The sequence below is a fragment of the Cinclus cinclus genome, chromosome 2, assembly GCF_963662255.1.
Source record: "Cinclus cinclus chromosome 2, bCinCin1.1, whole genome shotgun sequence".
Lineage (NCBI taxonomy): Eukaryota > Metazoa > Chordata > Aves > Passeriformes > Cinclidae > Cinclus > Cinclus cinclus.
In genome coordinates, this window is record NC_085047.1 from 52,010,232 (window position 1) to 52,030,035 (window position 19,804).

The 19,804-nt window shown below is 36.1% G+C and overlaps 1 protein-coding gene across 4 annotated transcripts in view; it reads left to right on the top strand.

Moving 5' to 3' along the window:
• NBEA (neurobeachin) overlaps window positions 1–19,804 on the top strand; it is a 448,312-nt gene that overhangs the window by 280,023 nt on the left and 148,485 nt on the right. For all 4 annotated transcript variants that reach the window (XM_062487643.1, XM_062487641.1, XM_062487644.1 and 1 more), the window contains one exon: window positions 8,737–8,880. In XM_062487643.1, coding sequence (XP_062343627.1) covers window positions 8,737–8,880 — 144 coding nt within the window. The remainder of the gene's footprint in view (window positions 1–8,736; window positions 8,881–19,804) is intronic.

Here is a 19,804-nt window from a genome sequence, read left to right on the forward strand (position 1 = left end):
TTTATATGTAACATTGACAGCCCTTTAAAGAAACATTATGTTTCGTGACATTATGTCATGTTTAGGAGATTTTGTCTGTGTAAAGACTGCATAAGATGGTTTTTCTGTATGCCTCGGAAGAGAAGAGTTTCACTTGAAAAGATTGCCATTCCAGAAAGATAAAATAATTTCAGATATGTTGGCAAATGGGTCTCTCAAAGCACTGATCATGAGCTCTTGAAGCTTTCTTCTGTAAATAAGTAATCTTGATGGAAACTGAAATGGTTACATAAATGCTGGAATTGCAATAGCTACTATAAAAAAATTTAAACTTACTTCTTACACATTCGTTACCTACACTAGAGAATTCTTTTTTTTAAGCTGTCCTGTTACATCTCTGTACAGTGGCTGTTTCCAAAGAGCCAATATCTTTTGGATATGAGAGCAAAAGCTTAAGTGATGAGGAGAAAAATTGCCTTGTAACAAAGACATAATCAGTCATGGCCACAGAAAAGGAGAATTAAAAACTTGCAGATGTGTAGTATGCATTTTCTTTTTAAAAATATTCAGGTTTGGACCAGTGGCATGGTTTGAAGACTAATTTTTAATTAGATAAGGGTTAGAAATGTTGGGGTAGAATACCCTGGTTTGGGAGGTAACATCACATTTCACAGAATAATAGAGTGGCTTGAGTAGAAAAGGATCTTAAAGATAATGTAGTTCCAAACCCCTGTCACAGAGAGGGTTTCTACTTTCTTTTCATGGAATTTCATGAAATGCCATGCCATTTCTTCCATGTCACTGCATTATCAAGTGTTTGTATGTCCAAAGAGCATTTCATTTCTTTCCAAGACTTTATCATTGTTAGTCTTTTCAATTAGATTTTTTTTCTTGTGAATAGGAAGCAAAATTAAGGCCAGCATATGTGGATGCAGTTCTTCAGTATGGAGTGTGCCAGTTTAGATGTCTGACAGCACTGATCCTGGCTTTAGGGTCTGCAAGCAGATAGTCAGAACATGTTTTTTCCTGGGAAATGTGTGCTTAGGAATCTAAATCTAAATCTTTCTAAACTAATCTAAAACTTTCCAGACATAATCCAGGCCTCAAAATTAAGACGTGGCATAGGCATATTTTTCACTTTTATGTCATCTTAAAAAGGTTTTATCAGATGCTATGTCAAAAGCATAGACTGCCTCATTTAGTAAATTTATTTTATTGTTTCATTATCATGTCATACATATAGAAACTCAATCACCTTTTGTTTTTTGCCTTATTAATTAAATTTTTCTATTGGAATAGTTTGGCTACCCTATTCAGCGGCCTGTCTTAAGGTACCTTTGCTTACATTTGAATATCTTGAATTAAGAATAAATGAAATTCCTTTTTGCTGTCAAAACCAAATTGTGAAAACACATTGCATGGCTTTGAAAATCAGTACACTCTATTAGCAGACCTGTCAATATAAAAAGTGCATTCCATTTCCACCTCTTGCTCTAATAACCTTTTCTGTGTTACTCAGAGGCAGTTCACATAATCAGAGTATATTGTCAGCTTACTGGAGTTGGGGAAGCATGAAATGAAAATCGCGTTAATATTGATCCAATTCTCTTACTTGCAAGTGTCCTTGATGTCCTTTCCACTGAGCAATAACTGTTGGTGTGATGTAGATATTTTCCTCTCAGATATTACTGTACTTTTTTAAAAGGGCTAGAAACACACCTAGGAAAATTTTATTGCTCTTAATTTTTTTTCTTGTGTATCATCTTTGCATGTTGATATTATCCATAAAATAATTTGGTTTCTTTCTGCAATTTATCAAATTACAGTATACGCCAAAATGCTGCCCTTCAAATTATCAAATCCATTATCAGGGATTTGTAAAGCTTGTCAGTCATGAAATATGAATCCATTCCTCTGTGTACAAGTAACAGTGGCAAACTACATCTTAATCTAAATATAAACATTTGACTGTTGTTAGTTCCATTAGAAGGACTTCCTCTGATTCCAGTCTGAATGGGGACTGCCTTTCAGGAGCCTGAAACGTGTTGGAACATTTGCTGGACTGGGAATATCTAACTCTGTCACCCACTGGCTGTTTAGTGTTGAATCAGTGCAGGATCCCTCTCATACACTCAGAAATCCTGAAATCTCAAATACATAAAATGGCAACCTTGACAACTTCTAAAAATAAATTTCACAACTACTCTGAGTCTCAGTTTTCCTATCTGGGAACTAAAAAAAAAAAAAAAAAAAAGTGCTCAACATGGTACTTTAACCTTTATGATGGAACCTTTTTATTAATATAAACCATTCTGACTACAAGTATTTATTTTTTTAAAAAAAGCCCTCAGCTTCATCTGAGAAATGTTTATTTTGGTCTTGCCTGTATTCTCAATCTCCTCTTTGGCATAGACTGTGTCAGTCTCATTTCATAGTGCAAAACATCTGAGAATATGAAAAAGGAAAACATAGAAAACAGTTAAGTATTTATTTACAAATGGCTTGTGTGAAGAAGATCATTTGGTCAGATATTTGGTATAAAAATTATAGAAAAATGGATGGAATGTCTATGATTAAATTTTCAGGTATTTATCCATTATAGAAAACCAAAATATGATTTGGTTTTACTTTTGGTGGAAGGAATTTCCAACACAAATATATGCAATTTTTAATTGCTATGCAATTTTCATAGTTTTTCTTCCTCGTTTCTTCAAAGATCCCTAATAATGAAAATGTGATTTAGATTTCTCTGGTTTTTATTAAATCTATTATAAGCAGCCTTCCTTTATCAACAGTCACTTCCCTGATTCTCCAGGGAAACTAAATTATATGCCAGTCAAAGCTGCCCATTCCAGAAGCACATTGCAATTTAAATAACAACCCCAGCAGGCACAGGTAGGGACAGCTTGTTGGAGTTGGCTGTGATGTGGCAGCACAAGGCTGCTAAGCAAAGCTAAAAATTCGGGCTCTTGAGCTGCTCAAAGACCTAGGGATTGCCGGTGCAGGTTTCCCATGGAGTGAGCCCAGCCCGAGGAAGGCTGGCTCTGTAGTCCTGCAGAAAGATACCAAGCTGAGATAGAGTGGTCACCATGTCGATGATTTAATCTTACTGGGTTTTGTAGAGGTCAGTTTACAGACTCCCAGGCAGCTGCTCTCCATAACTGTGACTGCTGCGAGGGTACCAGTGCCTAATCAAGTTACTGAAGATTAGCAATGAAAGCTTTATGTATGTTAGAATACATAAAGCAGGAAGGTAGATTATCTGGCAGATCTTTTTTTCTAAGTATTTTCAACTATTATTAGTGTTGAATGAACAAAAAAATGTAGATATTAGTGGTGCATTTTAATTTTGTCTATAAATAGGCTTGGTTCTTCCTGTAGAAGTTAGTTTTGTGCAATAAAGAAAAAAAATATCTCTCAAGAAAATGCTTTGTTCTTCCAAACTCTGTCAATAAATTAAATTTCACCTGTGATACAATTTCACGGTTCACATCATGAACTGTCAGGTAGCCTCCTGTGAGGAACTAATTCTGAATTCCTCTATTTAATGAAGTAGTGGAAACTACCTTATGTGATGAAAATTCAGCTAGAAAATCGGTGTTCTACAGAGCAGTTCATATTGTAAGGTCTGTAAGGAGTAAAAAGCAAGTTTTCCCTTAAAACTTTCTGAGGAGAGCTAAGCTTCACAGAAACTCTACTTTAGCCACTATAAAAGAGAGTTTTTAATTAAATGCAGCATTTTACTGTAAAGAGAACAGACTTTACTTATGTCAAATGCTCCTTTAGAAGCCACATAAAACTGTAAAAGACAGTATATGAAAAAGGTTTCTTATACAAAAGAAGAACACCATCCCATGAAGCAGATTTCCAGATGTTTGGAAACATTAGAATTTCCTGTCAGTATATTTAGGTAACATTAAAATGAGGTTAACTTTCCATTCTGCCATCTCTCTTCAAAGATCAAAGAGCACCCACTACATAAATTGCCTTATCGGTAATTCATTGAAGTAAACTATGGAAACAACTTTATAAGAAGCAGTAGTCTCCTTTTGTTGGCTACAGTATTACCAAGCAAACTTTTCTTAAAAATAACCGTATTTTAACCTCATTTTTTACTAAATGCAGAAAGAAAAAAATATAAAACTCTATCTTTGGATATGTAGTAAATGAATAGAAAAGAGAGATAGAAACTCCGTTGCTATGTTCAACTAAATCATAGTAATTAGTTTGTTTTTTAATGAAATAGGTACATAAACATAAATTAAATCGATAATATACTGTGTTTGTACTGCTAATTTTAAAATTTTATTTAGGGACAGGTTTTGTGGATCTGGACCCTTACAGTGTCTTTGAAATGTAGATTGCATCTCTTGAACCTCTTGTGACCTACAGAACCCAGTAGGGAACTCAACTATTTAGTTGAAAATAGAGACTCAAAAATTCAGATTACATAATAAAAACACCCACCCCACCCACCTTTGTTTCATGAAGTACTGCCTATATTAAATACTTCTGCTGGCTGAAATTGAACATTTGCGAGAGATTCTCCTGTTCTTATTAGGGAAATTGTTAGCTTTTGAGGGATTGTGGTAATGGTTTTTGTGGGTTTTTTGTTTGTTTGTTTGGGGATTTTTGTTGGGTTTTGTTTTTTGTTTGTTTGGTTGGGGTTTTTTACTGCTTAATAGTTTCTGTTTAAGGAAAAGTAATGCTACTAGAAGAGCAATTAGTACATTCTTGACAATACTGAACAAGTTTGCTGTGCAGCTCATATAGTCTTTCAGACATATAAAATACACATCTTCCCATGGATATTGAGGTTTTGTAGAGGAATGTTGCTTGGTTTCTTTAATTTCTTTTAAAGGTGTGCTGTTTTCAGTTATCCTGAAATTACTGTAGAAAGACAGCTTGTAACATGCACATTTACAAAAATAATCAAATCTAATGAAAGGTTTTGGGGTTTTTTTAACAGCTTATCTAGTCCTCTGCATGCATTCTTTTGAAATATGTTTAAGACAGAGCCTTTAAGTTTCAAGAAAGTCAGTCGCCAAAACCAGCTGGACTTCAGTGCAATCTGACTTATTGCCTTCAAAAGCATTGCAGAATGTAGTTTCAAGAAATACTTAGCTGCTTGCTTCAAGGCTCCTTTCCAAATCCCAGTCTATCCCTTAAGTCTATCCCTTAAAATATCCCTTAAGAAGGAACTTGATAAGGACAAGAACTGATAGCATCTGCCGATTCTAGTTCTGTGCCCTCCAGTATCACAACATTGGTGTCTTGAAATATCTAGTTTTGTTTTATTTTTTTCTTGTTCTAATGGATTTGAAACATATTCTAATTAGACTTAATACAATTTCATTTTGTGTCTTTAAAACACAGGCTCCTAGTGTGCTTAAAATTTTGAAATGTTTGGCCATAGATTTGATTTCATAGTAATTTTGCTGAAGCCTTGAAAAAGAAATTGAGCATTGCTTTTTTTTTTTTCCAATACACTGAAATACCAAATATTCATTTATTCATTTCTCCTTTTTTATCACTCTTAACAATAATAGACATCATTTTATGTCATATAATTTTTTATTCAGTTTGTTGTCTAGTTTTAAAGAGACAAGTTGTTTTTCTTCTTACCTTATTTGGAGAGTTTCTCTTGTTTTAAAACATTTTTGAAGTCATCTTGAAATATAAAAATAGAACATCTGTGACAGATCTGTTTTGAACATATTTCACGTTTCAGGATCCAAGGAGATCTGGTGGTCTGTGGTATTAGCTTGTTAATTTCTTGATGAATGGGTAGAAAGGCCACGAAGTGCACTCAGTACAGCACGTCTTTCGAAGACAGATGATCTCAAATAAATTCTATTCCCAATCAGTTTTTGATTTGTTAGGTGTTAAACCATTTCTTTGTAAGGACAGTGTTTACAAGCCTTGTAATGAGACAGCCCTGTGAGACCTTACTCTTCTTGCTGTAATTTTGATAAATGGAACTCTAATTCATAAAGGATATAGTGATTGAAGGGCAACCCCAGGTCCTGTACACTTTCATTTAGATAGATGTTTGGTACAGTACAGCAAAACTAAGGTGCACTCAACAGAGTGATAAATTTTAACAACATCCAAACCAGAGGGTTTTATTTTTCCATCAGGACAAAGGAAGACTATTTATTATATTTCATAGAAATAAATGTATTTTTAATATTGTAAACCAGGATGGATTTTATATATATTTTTCTTGTTGCTGAGCTTCAAATTTGCCAAACTAATTTAATGCCTTCTACTCTACCATGTTTCTTACACCTGTGTCTGGCAATATTTCTGTAATCTGGTACACTCATCACAGGGGATATAAAATACCCTAAATTTCAAGTTCTTTGGATGTAGTTTAAATGTTAGTAATAATTTGGAGCTTGGGACTTTCTTCCTGATAATTTTTAAAATATTTTTTCATGTATAAGTAATTTTCTAGAATTGTCATTAATCAGTCACTGCAGAAATTATTGACTCTTACTACAGATTAGTGCTTTTCAATTAGTTAATTTGAAGATTATCACATTTTATAAAGATCAGAAACTTATATAAAACTGATTAGAGCTACCAAAAAGGAAGAGAACGGTGTTTTGATGCTTTCTTCCTCCACCTTGTTAGTTCATCTCAGGCCCAGTCTCCTCTGGTGTCAAATGCTTCACAACAGGATTTATTGTTTGTGTCAAACAGTGATCAACTCCCTTGCTGTAAACAGAATTGTATCGAGATCCTGACTTACTGATTTAATATACTGACCAATTTTGATGTAATGCAACTGAAAATCTGATACAGCTCATTACTTTTTGTTGTGTTTTTTTCCTAACTTCTACCATTCTTACTTCTTTATGTGAAAAAGGAAGAAAAAATATACAAACCAAACAAACAAAAAAAATTCCAAAACTTGTACTAATACTGGAAACTTTTCCAACAATTAGTTAATTGAACCAGTTTTAAATTGGGCAAACAACTATAGTTAGTTTAATTAAGTAAAAACCTGTGCAAATAAGGTAATGATCACAGCCTAATAACTGAACACAGCAAAACACTGTATATTAAAATACAGCAGCTCTGTCTTAGTCATATCGGAATGGTCCTAATGGAGACAACAGCAAACAAGTCTCTGATTTTGAGCTTGGTGAAAAAAATTTGGGTTTTGCTTACTTGTTTCTCTTCACCTTTTCAGAGTTTCAGAATGCAGTTTCAGAAATAACAATTGAGATAATAGCAATAGTATCCAAAAGGTTAATGTTAGGCCATGTAAAACATGAGTTCTCTCAACCTGTGATAAGTGGCCTGTTAGCAGTGATCTTCAAACAGAGTAAACACACCCACAGAAAGATATGCCTCCAGCATTTTTATTTATGTAGCGTGACTCTCCTGTGCACAAACTAATTAAAAGACTCTAACAAATTATAATAGTAGGAGGTAAAATCATAACGTCTTCCCAACTGCTTGTAATAAATAAAAAACTGCCTGATACAGCCATGTTTCCATCCATTCCATGTATCTATCTCCACTAACCTGTCTGCTTACTAGGTTGCTCTTAGTTGTCCTGTATTAATAAGGAGCCATGAGTCTTACTGGGATTTACCTCAACATTTTACAACTCCCATAATAGTTTCATCCTGTTTAGGCATTGTGAGACGAACAAAATCCACATTGTTTTGCCTATTTTCACACTCATTCTGTAGCTTCGAAGGAAGCAAATTTCCAAATTATCCTACAAAAAGAGACAGTTTAGGTGGTTTATTTCTTGAATGACGGCAGTGGAGATGCCCAGGTCTGGTGTTGTCCGAGGTGAAGATGAAGGGTTTTCTGTTTAAGAAAAACAATAGAAATCTTTCTTGTCTGAGGCTACTGTGAGTCCATAGTACTGAAAATAAAACTTATGACTTCTTCACAGCTAAGAGAAATTCTGTGAGGAGGTCACAATAACATTAAAGGTAATTATGATGTGAAATCTAAATATAATTTTGTCATTTGACAAAAGGATTTATTTTTTACATGATAAGAATACAATTGGGCAAGTTCCAGTAAGATATTCCCAAAATGTAATAAATTAAATCTCCTGCCATAAGAAACCATCAGGCTGAATAGAAAAAGCCAGGTGTAGCCAAGAAAAATGAATATTATCCATGAAAACCTATAGGTAATTGGCATATATCCATGTACCACCATTTTTATTGTGTTGCTCAAAAACACACACACATACAGATGTGCACCAAAGTTCCCTTACCTTACTTGTCTTTTTTTCAGTCTTTTCTGAATCTCTGCATAGCCTACCTTGTTGTTGCTATGTAAACCAACTCCTACTTCACCATCCTATCCCTCCTATCTGAAAAGACAAAAATCCTGAGAGATTTTGATTCCTGAAAGCAGCTTCTTTATTTAGAGTAGGTGGCTTGTGCTCTCAGGTCAGTTAGAGTCAGGGAACCAGGAACCCAAAAGAAATTCCTTCTGAATTTGTTGCAGGTGGAAAACTAATGGAACAACACTGAACACAAAGTAAATAGCAATTATTAAAACCAGGAGAGTCTTTGTGGAAAAGTTCATAGTTTATTCGGGACAGGACAGAAAACAGAATAGGACTGCATAGTTTGTTAACTTGGTAAAGTTTTAAGAAAGGTTTATTTTTTTTTTTTTGATAAAGATTATTTATACTGTAATGCTTTTGCTATTTGACTGCCATTGTTTTATATTTAAAATATTATTCAGGTAAATTCACAACTTGTTTTTTAGGCACTGAAGAGGATGTAGTGAAGTCAAAGAAAACTTTCCGAAGTCAAGCTGTGGTAAATCAGAATGCAGAAACAGAGCTTATGCTGGAAGGAGATGATGATGCTGTTAGCCTGCTCCAAGAAAAAGAGATTGATAACCTTGCAGGTAATTATGCTTTTCATTAGATCTAAGATAAGAATCAAAAAACTCTTTTGAGCTTGTTAGTTCTTAACCTTTGTAGTTAATGTCTTAATATTGACAGCTAAGCATACAATTACAGTATGAACAGTTTCTTTGTGTTTCAGATCTTGTTGCTTCCTTTCTACTTCCTTGAGGTATGGGCAGTGATTACAGAGCATTTGCCCATTGCACAGTCTTTGAGCAGAGATGTGAGAAATAGCAATACCTCAAGTGTTTTTATTAGTGAGGGTGGCTTGTTGAAAAGTCTGTAAATATTTTTATTTTTTTTTTTGTGCGTATGTGTTAAAATGTAAATGCGGACTCAATGCACAAGTCAGGTTTTTGTGAGTCAGAGTGTGCTTGTGCCTGATCCCAAGTGCCACATAGCTTGTGCAGAGACACCTGCCCTCCTGCTGGTGGCACCCAGTTTTCTCAGTGATGGAGTTGAGGGGGATCTGCAGTATCTTAAACCATCTGTCACAGTGAGAGAAAAAGTTGCCTGCTTTAAGCAAGGACTAAGAGAGAATGAAACTGTAACCAAGCTATGAACTTTGGGAGTTAGCGTATGAGCTGGGAATGAACCCTCCATAAATATGCACGAGAGAGCTCTTCTGATCCTTTTGTGGGTGAAGGAATGCAGTGAGATTTGTTTCATCTGTCTTCTAGCAGGTTCTGTTCCAGCTCTGTCTTAGAGGTGATACTACCTTTCCCGGGAAGTAGTCTGGGAAAAAGGGCATGTTGAAAGTTGAAAATGCACTCTCCTCTCAGATGGGATAAAACTGAGAAGTATGAAATGCAGTATGAAACATTTTAGATGAATTTATTTAAGACTTTGTTCAACTACTCCACCAAAGGAGAGCTCTGTGATGTCACGATTTTTTTCTGCATAACTGAATTTCTAAAATAGCTATCTTTGCTCCTGCACTTTCTTCTGATACTATAGTGAAAATCTGTAGCAAAGATAAGATCATCAATAAATGATTTAAAAATAAAAATATGACCAAAGCGAAACAAACAAACAAAAAACCCAAAAAATGAAAAGGCAAACAAAGCCCAGTAACCGCCTACATGAAAGTCAGTCTTGTACTTTAGAAGTAGAGCAGAGCAGAGAGGGGAAATAGATGCTTTAATTTGGGAGCAAGCATCGGTATATGATTATCACAGTTAATATGTCACTTTGCTTGCTTTCTCAATCTGCAGCTAACTGCTGCTGAGACACTTGTCTAAAGTCAATAAAACAGTGTATCAAGCAGGACCATGCGTGGAATAATTTGATCAATATCCCTTTCTCTTTTAGAAGGAAAACTCAGTGCTGCTTTGGCTAACTTCTTATATCTAAGAACAGTGCTTCCAACTAAATATGCATACAGTAGTTTAACAGGCTGTTTGGAGGCTGAAATATGCATTTGGAGGCTGAAATGCTGATGAAAACTGCAAAGTGGACATGAAAAAATCTTACCCAGTCTGGAAAATCTCAGTCAGATATGAAGTTCTTCTCTATGCCACAACATTTTTTCAAACACACTGATGCAATACCATTCCTACGGCTACATCCCTCTGCAAAAACCTAGTATTTCAATGTGTCCTTAGGAATTAATGTGCAATTTATTCTTTTACTCAATATTGCTGCTGGATGGCATCCCCTGTTCCCTCAGGACATGGCACAGTCATTCTAGACCTTTGCTTTTACCGTTCATAAAACTGGGAGATATTGTCAGTATTGCAAAAGCAGAAATAATAAAAAGTTTTTTAAAAATTTCAAAATATTGACAGGATGCCCTTGTGTTCCCTGTCAATGCTAACAGAGCAAGCAAACTGCTTCCAAGTGTGGTGAGGTGATGTGATAATGGTGCCATATGGTACCAAAACTTGTGAGCTTCTCAAAAATAACCCACACTCCACTATCTCAGTTTTACTATTAGATTAACTGAAGCCTTTGCTACTCAACTCACTCATCTTTGGAGCTGATGTTGAGAGTTAATGGTAACACACAGTATCATACGTATCTTCTGTAAAGTTTGCTTTGGTGTAAAAAAAAACCTGAATACCATGATGCGCTCTCCTCAGCTGCTGATTTTGCATGGTTTTGCATACAATGATATCACTGTTCTTTCCAGTTTTCAGTATATAGAATGTGGCTATGAAACTTGAGTCCAATGACCTAAATCAAGAAAAGCAGTAGGCAAAGAAGGTGGGGTTTTTGCCTAAGAAGGTTTGAACAGTCTCTGACAGCTCTAAAGAGCAGGTCCCAATAAAGCCACAGTGTCTGTTCTTGTCTAATTCTAAAGAGTTATGTACATTTAGTGCACATGATCTGGAAATCTTTGAGATCTATCTGGTTATGGTATAGTACAGCGTCATTTATATCTAGTTACTGCTCACTGTGAAATGACACATAGGAATTTCTATATTCAGATATGCCTCCAATTTAACTTTAAAGCTTAAATCAATTCAAACCTGATTTACAACGATTTGGATTGTCTCAGTAAGAGATAGGAATTAAACGAAATCTTTATAAACCAGTTTTCAATTGATTTAAGATTGTCCACATTTAACTAAAACAATTTAGCATTGTTTATTCCATGAAACTAAGGTACATTTTAAACAGATGAAGCCTTGGGTTTTAGAAAACTTTTAAGCAAGAGGATATAAATAATAAAATATTTTGATTTGTGAACTTAAAACTGAAAAATGGAAAGTTTGAAACAGATTGAGATTGTTCATACAAAGTTATCTGTACATACCTTTTGTTCCAGAGACTCTTTATAGTTTTTCATCAACCATGTGGCACAAATCAATGTAAAGTTTGCTTTGATAAATTGCATATGGGATGGAGAATTTTAAAATAATTGTAGCCTGAATATTTTATTATATAATCTTAGTATTCCATATGTTGCAATTGCAGTTGGTCAGATTTCATTATATTAAGTAACATTTTAATAAAATATGAAAATCTGATTCCATGTTATTATGGTCTTAGGATTGTGACTTATAAGTTTGAATCACAATTTTTAACAAAAGCAGTACTGAAACTCTTACAGTACAAGTTAGCGAAATACATTGTTCTTGTTTTAGCATTTGTGTATTAAAATATTTTACGTGTTTCTGTTTCAGTTTTAGCTCCTTTTCTTCCCAGACTGTTCACTTCAAGAGGCAAGTCACATCTCTGTTAGAACTAATAATTGAGATAGCCCAGTCAATTTTAACAGTATCCTAATATATTGTGAGTCTCTGGGTAATACAATCAAATCCACTGTAATGACTTGATACTACTAACTCTTGTCCTTTTCTTTTCCATTTTTATTTCTGAATGCTACAGTAGGACTCTTAAATACTTACCTTTTGTCTTAAGATCCCAAGAATGTAAATTTGCTAACAGTTTGTCTCCTGCTTAGTAGGTTATTTTTGCAAAATGAAAAATATGTGGGTGTGTTCTAATATTATAAGCTTGCATTTTTGCAGGGACATACGGTCTAGTAGATATGCAGTTTTCTTTCAAGAAAGTTTGTTGTTTGGGTTGGGGTTTTATTTTTTTGAGCACTGATCTTGCATTAAAGTAGGTCATTAAAAAAATAAAATGTTTATCTACTCAGGTTTTATGAATTTTGTATTTTAGGAAGACGTTCTCTTTGTTGTGAAGATGCATTTCACTTGCTGAGACTTGTTTGTGTGTGTTAGAGAGCAGAATTTAGCCTTAATGACATTTTTGAAAGATACACGTTCTTAACTGGAGCACATTTCATCTGTTTTGTCATAGAGCTGGTGACAGCAACAAATATGCCCCAGCCAAGCAAGGGATCCTTGATGGAATCTTTTGCTACTTTCTAAATGACTATTTTCTAGAAAGAAAGAAAGGAAATAAAAATAGGAGGATATGATGCTTTGAGTTATTTTAGGAAGACAAAGGGCTTTGGCAGGCATCTGGTTACTTGCGTGGGCTCAATCAACTCAGAAGCTGACTTCCTCATCAGCCACGGTGAATTACAGCCTCACAGCACTCTTGCAAGAATAAACACAGATTATTTGCTCCATTATATGAGCAGATTGAGCAACTAATCCAAATAAACACAAGGAAAGCCTCTAACTGCCTTTAATGAATTTTAGTCTTATTGTATCATAACCCTCACTACAGAATCTTCCTTTCTTCTTGGACATCTGTCTTGAGGTGGAAGGAGCCTCCCCCCCAGTGCAAATGGGCCAGGAATTTTGAGACAGATGCAGCATCCCACCACTACCATAACTTTTAGCAACTTTGAACTTCAGAGTAGAAATATTTCCAGAAAGCAGCACTATTACTGATAAACAAGAGCTGGTCTTCCATCTGAGCCAGCACGAAGCGAATCCACACTGGCCTGAGGACTAAATGTGGAAAGCCTTCTCTCCAGACTTCTTGGGAGTGTGCTGAGTATATTGACTTACTGCCCTGTGCTAAGGAACACACTAGGTCGGGGGGATTTGGCAGCTTGTATTATTATTAATGAGATGTAAGACCTTTCACTTCCAGGTCATCTGTTTGAAGTCCAGACAAAACTGGAGGTAACCAAACATTATCAACATCTGTTTTGTGGCCTATGCAATATAAGCCTTTTGTCTCATTTCAGACAAACTAATAAATCATTATAATTTTGACCAATTGCCAAATGAAAAAAATATTTGATGCTGTCATTAGAGGAAATTGTAATAATGACAGAAGTTGTAAAAATACAGTTACTACTAAAGTTGTAGAGTATTACAAAAAAAGATTTTTAAAAAGGGAAACAATTTAGCCCATAGGGAAATGTTCTATTCCAAATTTTAACAGTCAATTTACATTTCTGAAATTATTTTGAAGTATCACATATGACCTGATGCAGCAATAAAAATACTAACACATCGAGGAATTGCAGCTAAAGCCACAAAAACTTGCAAAATAAGTATTTTTTATTGAAAACTTACATATTTTTTACTCATCTTTAGATGTATAATATGCATTTCATATTTATACACATATATTTTGAGTTATGATAACATCTCTTTTGGCCAAAGTCTGACATGGAACTTTCTTTACAAGAGTTGACCTGTGTAGACAGTAAGCAAAGCTGTTTGAAACTTTTTTTTTCACCTGCTTCTAAGGAGTAAAGGAGATTTCTTGAGTTTTCTTCTGTTGCCATTCTCAAGATGTTAATAATATATATAGTATTATTTCTGTTGTTTTTGCTAATGGACAAAACAGTTGGACAAACAGCAGATTTTCTTACTTAAAAAAAAAAAAACAAAAAAAAACCAAAAAGACAAACTTGAGCCTTTACCAAGAAGGCAGATTTTCAAATAATTAGATTTTTGAGGCATATAAAAATAATTTGTTTAAGGCCAACCAGAGAAGTTTTTGTTGGATTATCTGCTGTTAGAGTATTGGGTTGAAAGAAAGGACCAAATAGCATTGCTATTTTCTTCAGCAGTGACCAGAGCCTGCTCAGGAGGTTTAGTGGTGGAGGAAAGGAATCATCTTCATCCTTCTCTCTCCTGGAGAACAAAACATGACAGTGGTTCCAAGGGTGATCTCATCTTCTCTTTCCAACCCTTCTCCTCTTGCCCTGGTGTATCCTCTCCCATGGGGCTGAGAGGGTCCTGTTGTCCATCACATCCTCCCCTTCTCCTGCAGCAGTTGCCATCTCCAGCCAGTGGCTCCTAATAGTCTGGAGTGGCCCAGAGGGCAGAAAGCGGCAACCATAAGGGAAACCCAGCAAGGACTGTAGCAAGTACACAGTGGTGCTTCCCAATAATTCTGTCTCAGCCTCTAGCAGCTTGTACCTCTGATACTTAGAGAGCCAGAGATAGTTATTAGCTTTCTTTTCTTTCTTTTTCCCTCCCTTCCTCCCTGCTTTCCCTCCCTTCCTTCCTTCCTTCCTTCCTTCCTTCCTTCCTTCCTTCCTTCCTTCCTTCCTTCCTTCCTTCCTTCCTTCCTTCCTTCCTTCCTTCCTTCCTTCCTTCCTTCCCTCCCTCCTTCCTCCCTCCCTCCCTTCCTCCCTCTTTCTCTCTCTCTTACACTCTTTTGTTTTTCTCTGTCTGGAGGTGGCTAAGGTACCTTCAGCTTCCCATGCTTTATGCTTTTTTTCTTTAAGAGAGTATGTATGTGTATGCGCACACACAAATAAGTCAGTTAAGTATCAAATATAAAAGTTTCCATAGAAAATACAGAAAAAGTCCTAATATTTCTCCTAGTTTTTCAAGCTTCCCGATGGAAACTCTTCACTGAATTCAGCCTGCACTACCATTTTTTTTTTCCCTTTCAAACCTCATTATTATTGCAAATTAGCATTCGAGATAGGAATTTCATTGGGGCAGTTGCTCGTCTGGGAAAGTGACAGGAATGTGGAAGAAGAGTCATTCCACTTCCCATTCTGTGATAGATACGTAACCGCATAAGCCTTTTACTTCCAAACATGGAAATTTAATTCAGTCAGATTTCTGTAGTTTCTGTTTTTTATGTATTCAGATTTTGATCCTCAAGTCTAAGTATAAAAAAGAAAAACATATTTGTATGAATTTAATTTGGAGTATAGATTCAGGCATAAACTGAAAACAATTATACTTTTGATACGTAGTTGGCTTTCACACTGAAAAAGAAAAAGGCCCACAGTTTCTATAACATACTATTTTTAGGCAGCTGAGTGTTTATTCTAATAATTTTTTCCATATTACTATCCAGAATAGCTTAATATTTTATAAGGTGGTTGTCAGTCACATATGATAGTGCTCCTAAGCACAGCTTTGAAGAATTCTTCTCTTTGTACCTTAGTACACCCACTCTAAGTCTGAGCATCTTCAGCTTTTAAGATGGCAGCCAGATTTCCTGCTTTCCAAGCTTTAAAATTAAGTCAGTTCAAACTCTCTTGGATTGTATTTATGAGTGACTCTGAATGAGCTTCATGTGTTGTTACTGTCCACTGATACCAGTCTATTTAATTATTTTTCCATAACTTGAAAAACTCTTTCAATCTGACATTTCTAAGGCTGCAAAATTAGACTACAGTGGAGCCTATGACTTCACAGGTCTGTAGCTTCTCACTTTTCTGAGGTGCCACACCCTGGATGGAACTGGTTAATTCATCTAAGGTGAAGCTGATGAGCTAGCTGATATATAGGAGACTGAGGAAGGACAGGCCTAGACATAAAGAAACTCCATCATTTTGCATTGTATTTCATCTTCACTGTGAAATTGGTTCCCATGCGAAAATCAATTTATTCTTCATAGGAATGTATTGGGACTGACCCACCATAGATTAGTTGAAGCAATGTATCCAAAACTGTATTGACAGTATCTATGTTTAAACTAAGTACTTTCATTGACCTTTGGATGGGACGGGGAGTTTTTTGCTTTTTTATTCCCCTGTGGTGTTACAGAATCAAATTAAAAGATTGGTCAACAAGACATTTTGGTTAGTCTTGGTTTAATTAAGCAGAAATTGTTCCAGAGGCGGCCTCATCCCATGCTTTTAGCTTGGTTTTCTAAGGACACAAGGTTTATGTAAGCATCCTCTGTTAGTCTCTATCTTTGTTGCTTCTGAACCTGAAAGACATTTTGAACAAACTTTTAAAAAGGAGTAAAGACTTGAGGAGCAATGAAATTCCAGCAATGGAATCAGGTTGTCAAGGAAAAACGCCTGAATGACAGAGCCTGCCACATCACTTCTCCTTTCATTAGGTACCAGAGGATCTTTGTAGAAGAGTCTCCTGAATTACCCTAGCTGTGGGAATGTGATTCATGCAGTCAGCTAGTAGGCACAATTGCACTAAAGTTGGTTCTGGTATTTTTTTAGAAATACTCATATTTTCAGAAAATTTTGAAGCTAACAACTGTTGCATCTCAGGTGATTTTTCCAAACGTACCTGTCAAGTTATATGCTGATTCAACAACTTATGTCTTTATTCCCACACAGATATAGGAGTTGCTATCCATATAAGTGAACTTTCAGATATCATGAGCTATCTGAACATAATATTTCTGTTCACTATGGTGTCAAGAAATACGAGACTTACCATATATCTGAAGAGCTTTTCCGTAATGGAGACTGGAAGGAATTAAAGATGAAAGGCTTATTTCTTTACATTTCTAATCAATTGAGCCCTATGGGTATGACAAGGTACACAAACTGGACTGTATAAGATATCTGTCAGGCCTGGTTTGCTCAGGCTGGCATCTGGGATTTGATCCCTTGTGTTCCTGACTCGTTAGCTTGAGTTCCTGTTTCAGTGGTATACCATTATAGCAGGCTTCTCTCTCTGTTTTCTCCTTTCTTCTTTAAGTGAACATTAAACATGTTCTTCTTTTGAACATCAAATATGCTTTTCTAGGGTGTATTTTTTTTCTGTTACGTTTTGATTAAATAGCTAGCTATAGTGACTTTCTCGGAGAGAAAAAATGTTACTTACGTGGACAGATTCAGCATCACTTAAGGTTTTCTAGGTTGAAAAAAATCTTGTTTTACCTGAGAATGAGCAGGGAGCTAGTGCACCAGTCTAGAATACTGACATCTGGATGCACTGCTTAACAATCAAGTTCTTAAGTTTCTAAGCCATCTTAATTTACTCAGTCTTTCCAAGGTATAGCTTCAGGCAGAACACACTGTATTAATCTAATTTTGAAGTGGCAAATGTGTGCATTGCAGTAGTGAGGTCCCTATCCCAAATATTTACATTTCTGGCCAGGTGTAAATCATTAAGGGGAGTCTTGACTATTATTAATACCTGATCATCTGGCAGGTTGGCACTTGGACACATCCTGGAAAAATGCTAAAGCTATTTGGACAGTCAGCACAGTTCAAAAGTTCTCATGCTTGCCACAGAGTAAATCTGACTCTACCTGCAAAAGGGGGAAAACGTTGCTTTTCTGAGTTACTTTAGGGTGTTTGACACACAGCTAATTGTTCCACAAGACCTTCAGTGGTTCAGTAAGACTGACTTTGGTTTTGTGCTTTGTCTTTGCATATTCTCTAACTGTTATATTAAGTGGTTGCTTTCTATCACACTTGGAACAATATAAAGAAATAGTTATTCCTAGGAACATTAGGAGGCATGTTTTCCCTCAGGAAGAAGTACTATTTTATATTTTTTCTTTTAATGAGACCAGGAAGGTATGGAATTAAAATAATAATAATTTTTCCTGTGAAAGCGTATATGTCGCTTAATTCAAATATGAGAGTATGTATATGTTTGAGATAAAACTACTTTCTTTCTTTCTTCTCAAGAAACACTATTTTCACAATCTCATCAAAACTGTGTAATTCTTTCTTATTATTTTATTCACAGTTACAATATGCCAGATTGGTTTTATTTACATTTTCTTTTTAATCAAACACATTTGCTTGCTGTTATGGCAACCACTTAAGAGAATTGGGTTGCTTTAATTGTTTAGTCATTGTTGTTGAAAAAGACTATTTAAGTTCATCTTTGATGTTAGTAGTAATAGTGCTACATGCTTGATGGAGGAAAGGAGGGGAAAGTGGGGAAAATCTTGAATATCAGGGCCTATCTACACTGGCTATGAAATTTAAACAAAAAAAAAAATCATTCCCTCTCTCACAATATAAAACATATGATTGCGCAGGAGTAAAAAGCCAACAGAATAAGCTTGTACACCTCTGAAAACAGGGGAAATGAATTTGGGATATTATTCAGTGGTCAAAGAGAAAACCAAGATTACAGTCATATTGAGACTTAGATTCTGGTTTCTGCATTTAAAAAGATGTGCAAATTATCTTTAATTAAACTCTTGAAAGTGATGTGTAAAGGGAGCTGTATATATGCATTCTTATCCTGCAACAGGTATTTTTTTTTTTCATAATTCAGTATATAAAAGCATATACCTCATCTTCCTTAGGAGTAATTGTGCCCAATCTTCTTAGCAGATATACCTCCAGTATAATTTTCAGGCTCGTGAATGCAACAACATGTCTGACTCTTATAGCTAAAAAATGACAGTTTATGAAAATGGAAATGTTCGAAATAATAAGTTCAAAATACCTTTCCTTAAGAGGTGTAATACTGTATTAGCAGATAGCAAACTTTTAAACCTAATAGAACTTTTCACTTGGATTGAACTTGAAAAATACAAGAGATAAGTTACAAGAACAGGGAATGAAGTCTATGTTTAACAAAAATTACGCAGGGGAGCAGGGAAGTTACATTCTGCTTTTATTCACTGGGACCTTCTAATTTCACAATCATTTACTTTTGGAAAGAAAATATTATTTTAAAAGGTAGGTGCCTGGTAGAGTTTATTTTAGCAATGGAAATCACATGTGCTGACCACAGGGATCAGGCAAAAGGGAAAATTCACCATTGCTAGACCTGAGGGTCTGAAATAATTTCTGGTCTTGTTTTAAGGCCAGAACTCTGGTAGGTCGCTGCCTTTCTGTTGCGGGCGCCCCGATCGCCTCGGAGAGGTGTGGAAGAGACAACGAAACGATCCTTAAAGAGAGATGCTTTTGGTTTGAGTCCCAAGGGCTGATAAGCACCCTAGACGCGGGTCCCCTCCACAAACGCCAGCTTGTTGGGCGAAGCGAGGCAGCCACAGGTTGGCTTTTTTTCCCGGAGCGGGAAGGGAAGCGCCCTCGGTGCCGCCTGCGGTTCCTGCGCTGCGCGGGGAGCGCCCGGCAGCATCCCCGGGTTCCGCTGCTCCGGGTGCCTCTCCCCCGGGCGGCACGGCCCCGGCCCCGGCCTTCTCCGGGGCCGCAGCCGCGCTGGAAATGAATATTTACATCTCCTGGAAAAGCGCAGCTCGGCACCGCCGAGGGGCCGGGCGGAGGCCGGAGCCGAAGCTCGTTATCCTCCCCGAATGCGAATGAGCCCGTCCCGCGGCTCTTGGCTCAGGTGTGCTCAGCTTTTGTTTCATTAGATTATCAATTGGGTTTGGGAAGGAGACCCGGAG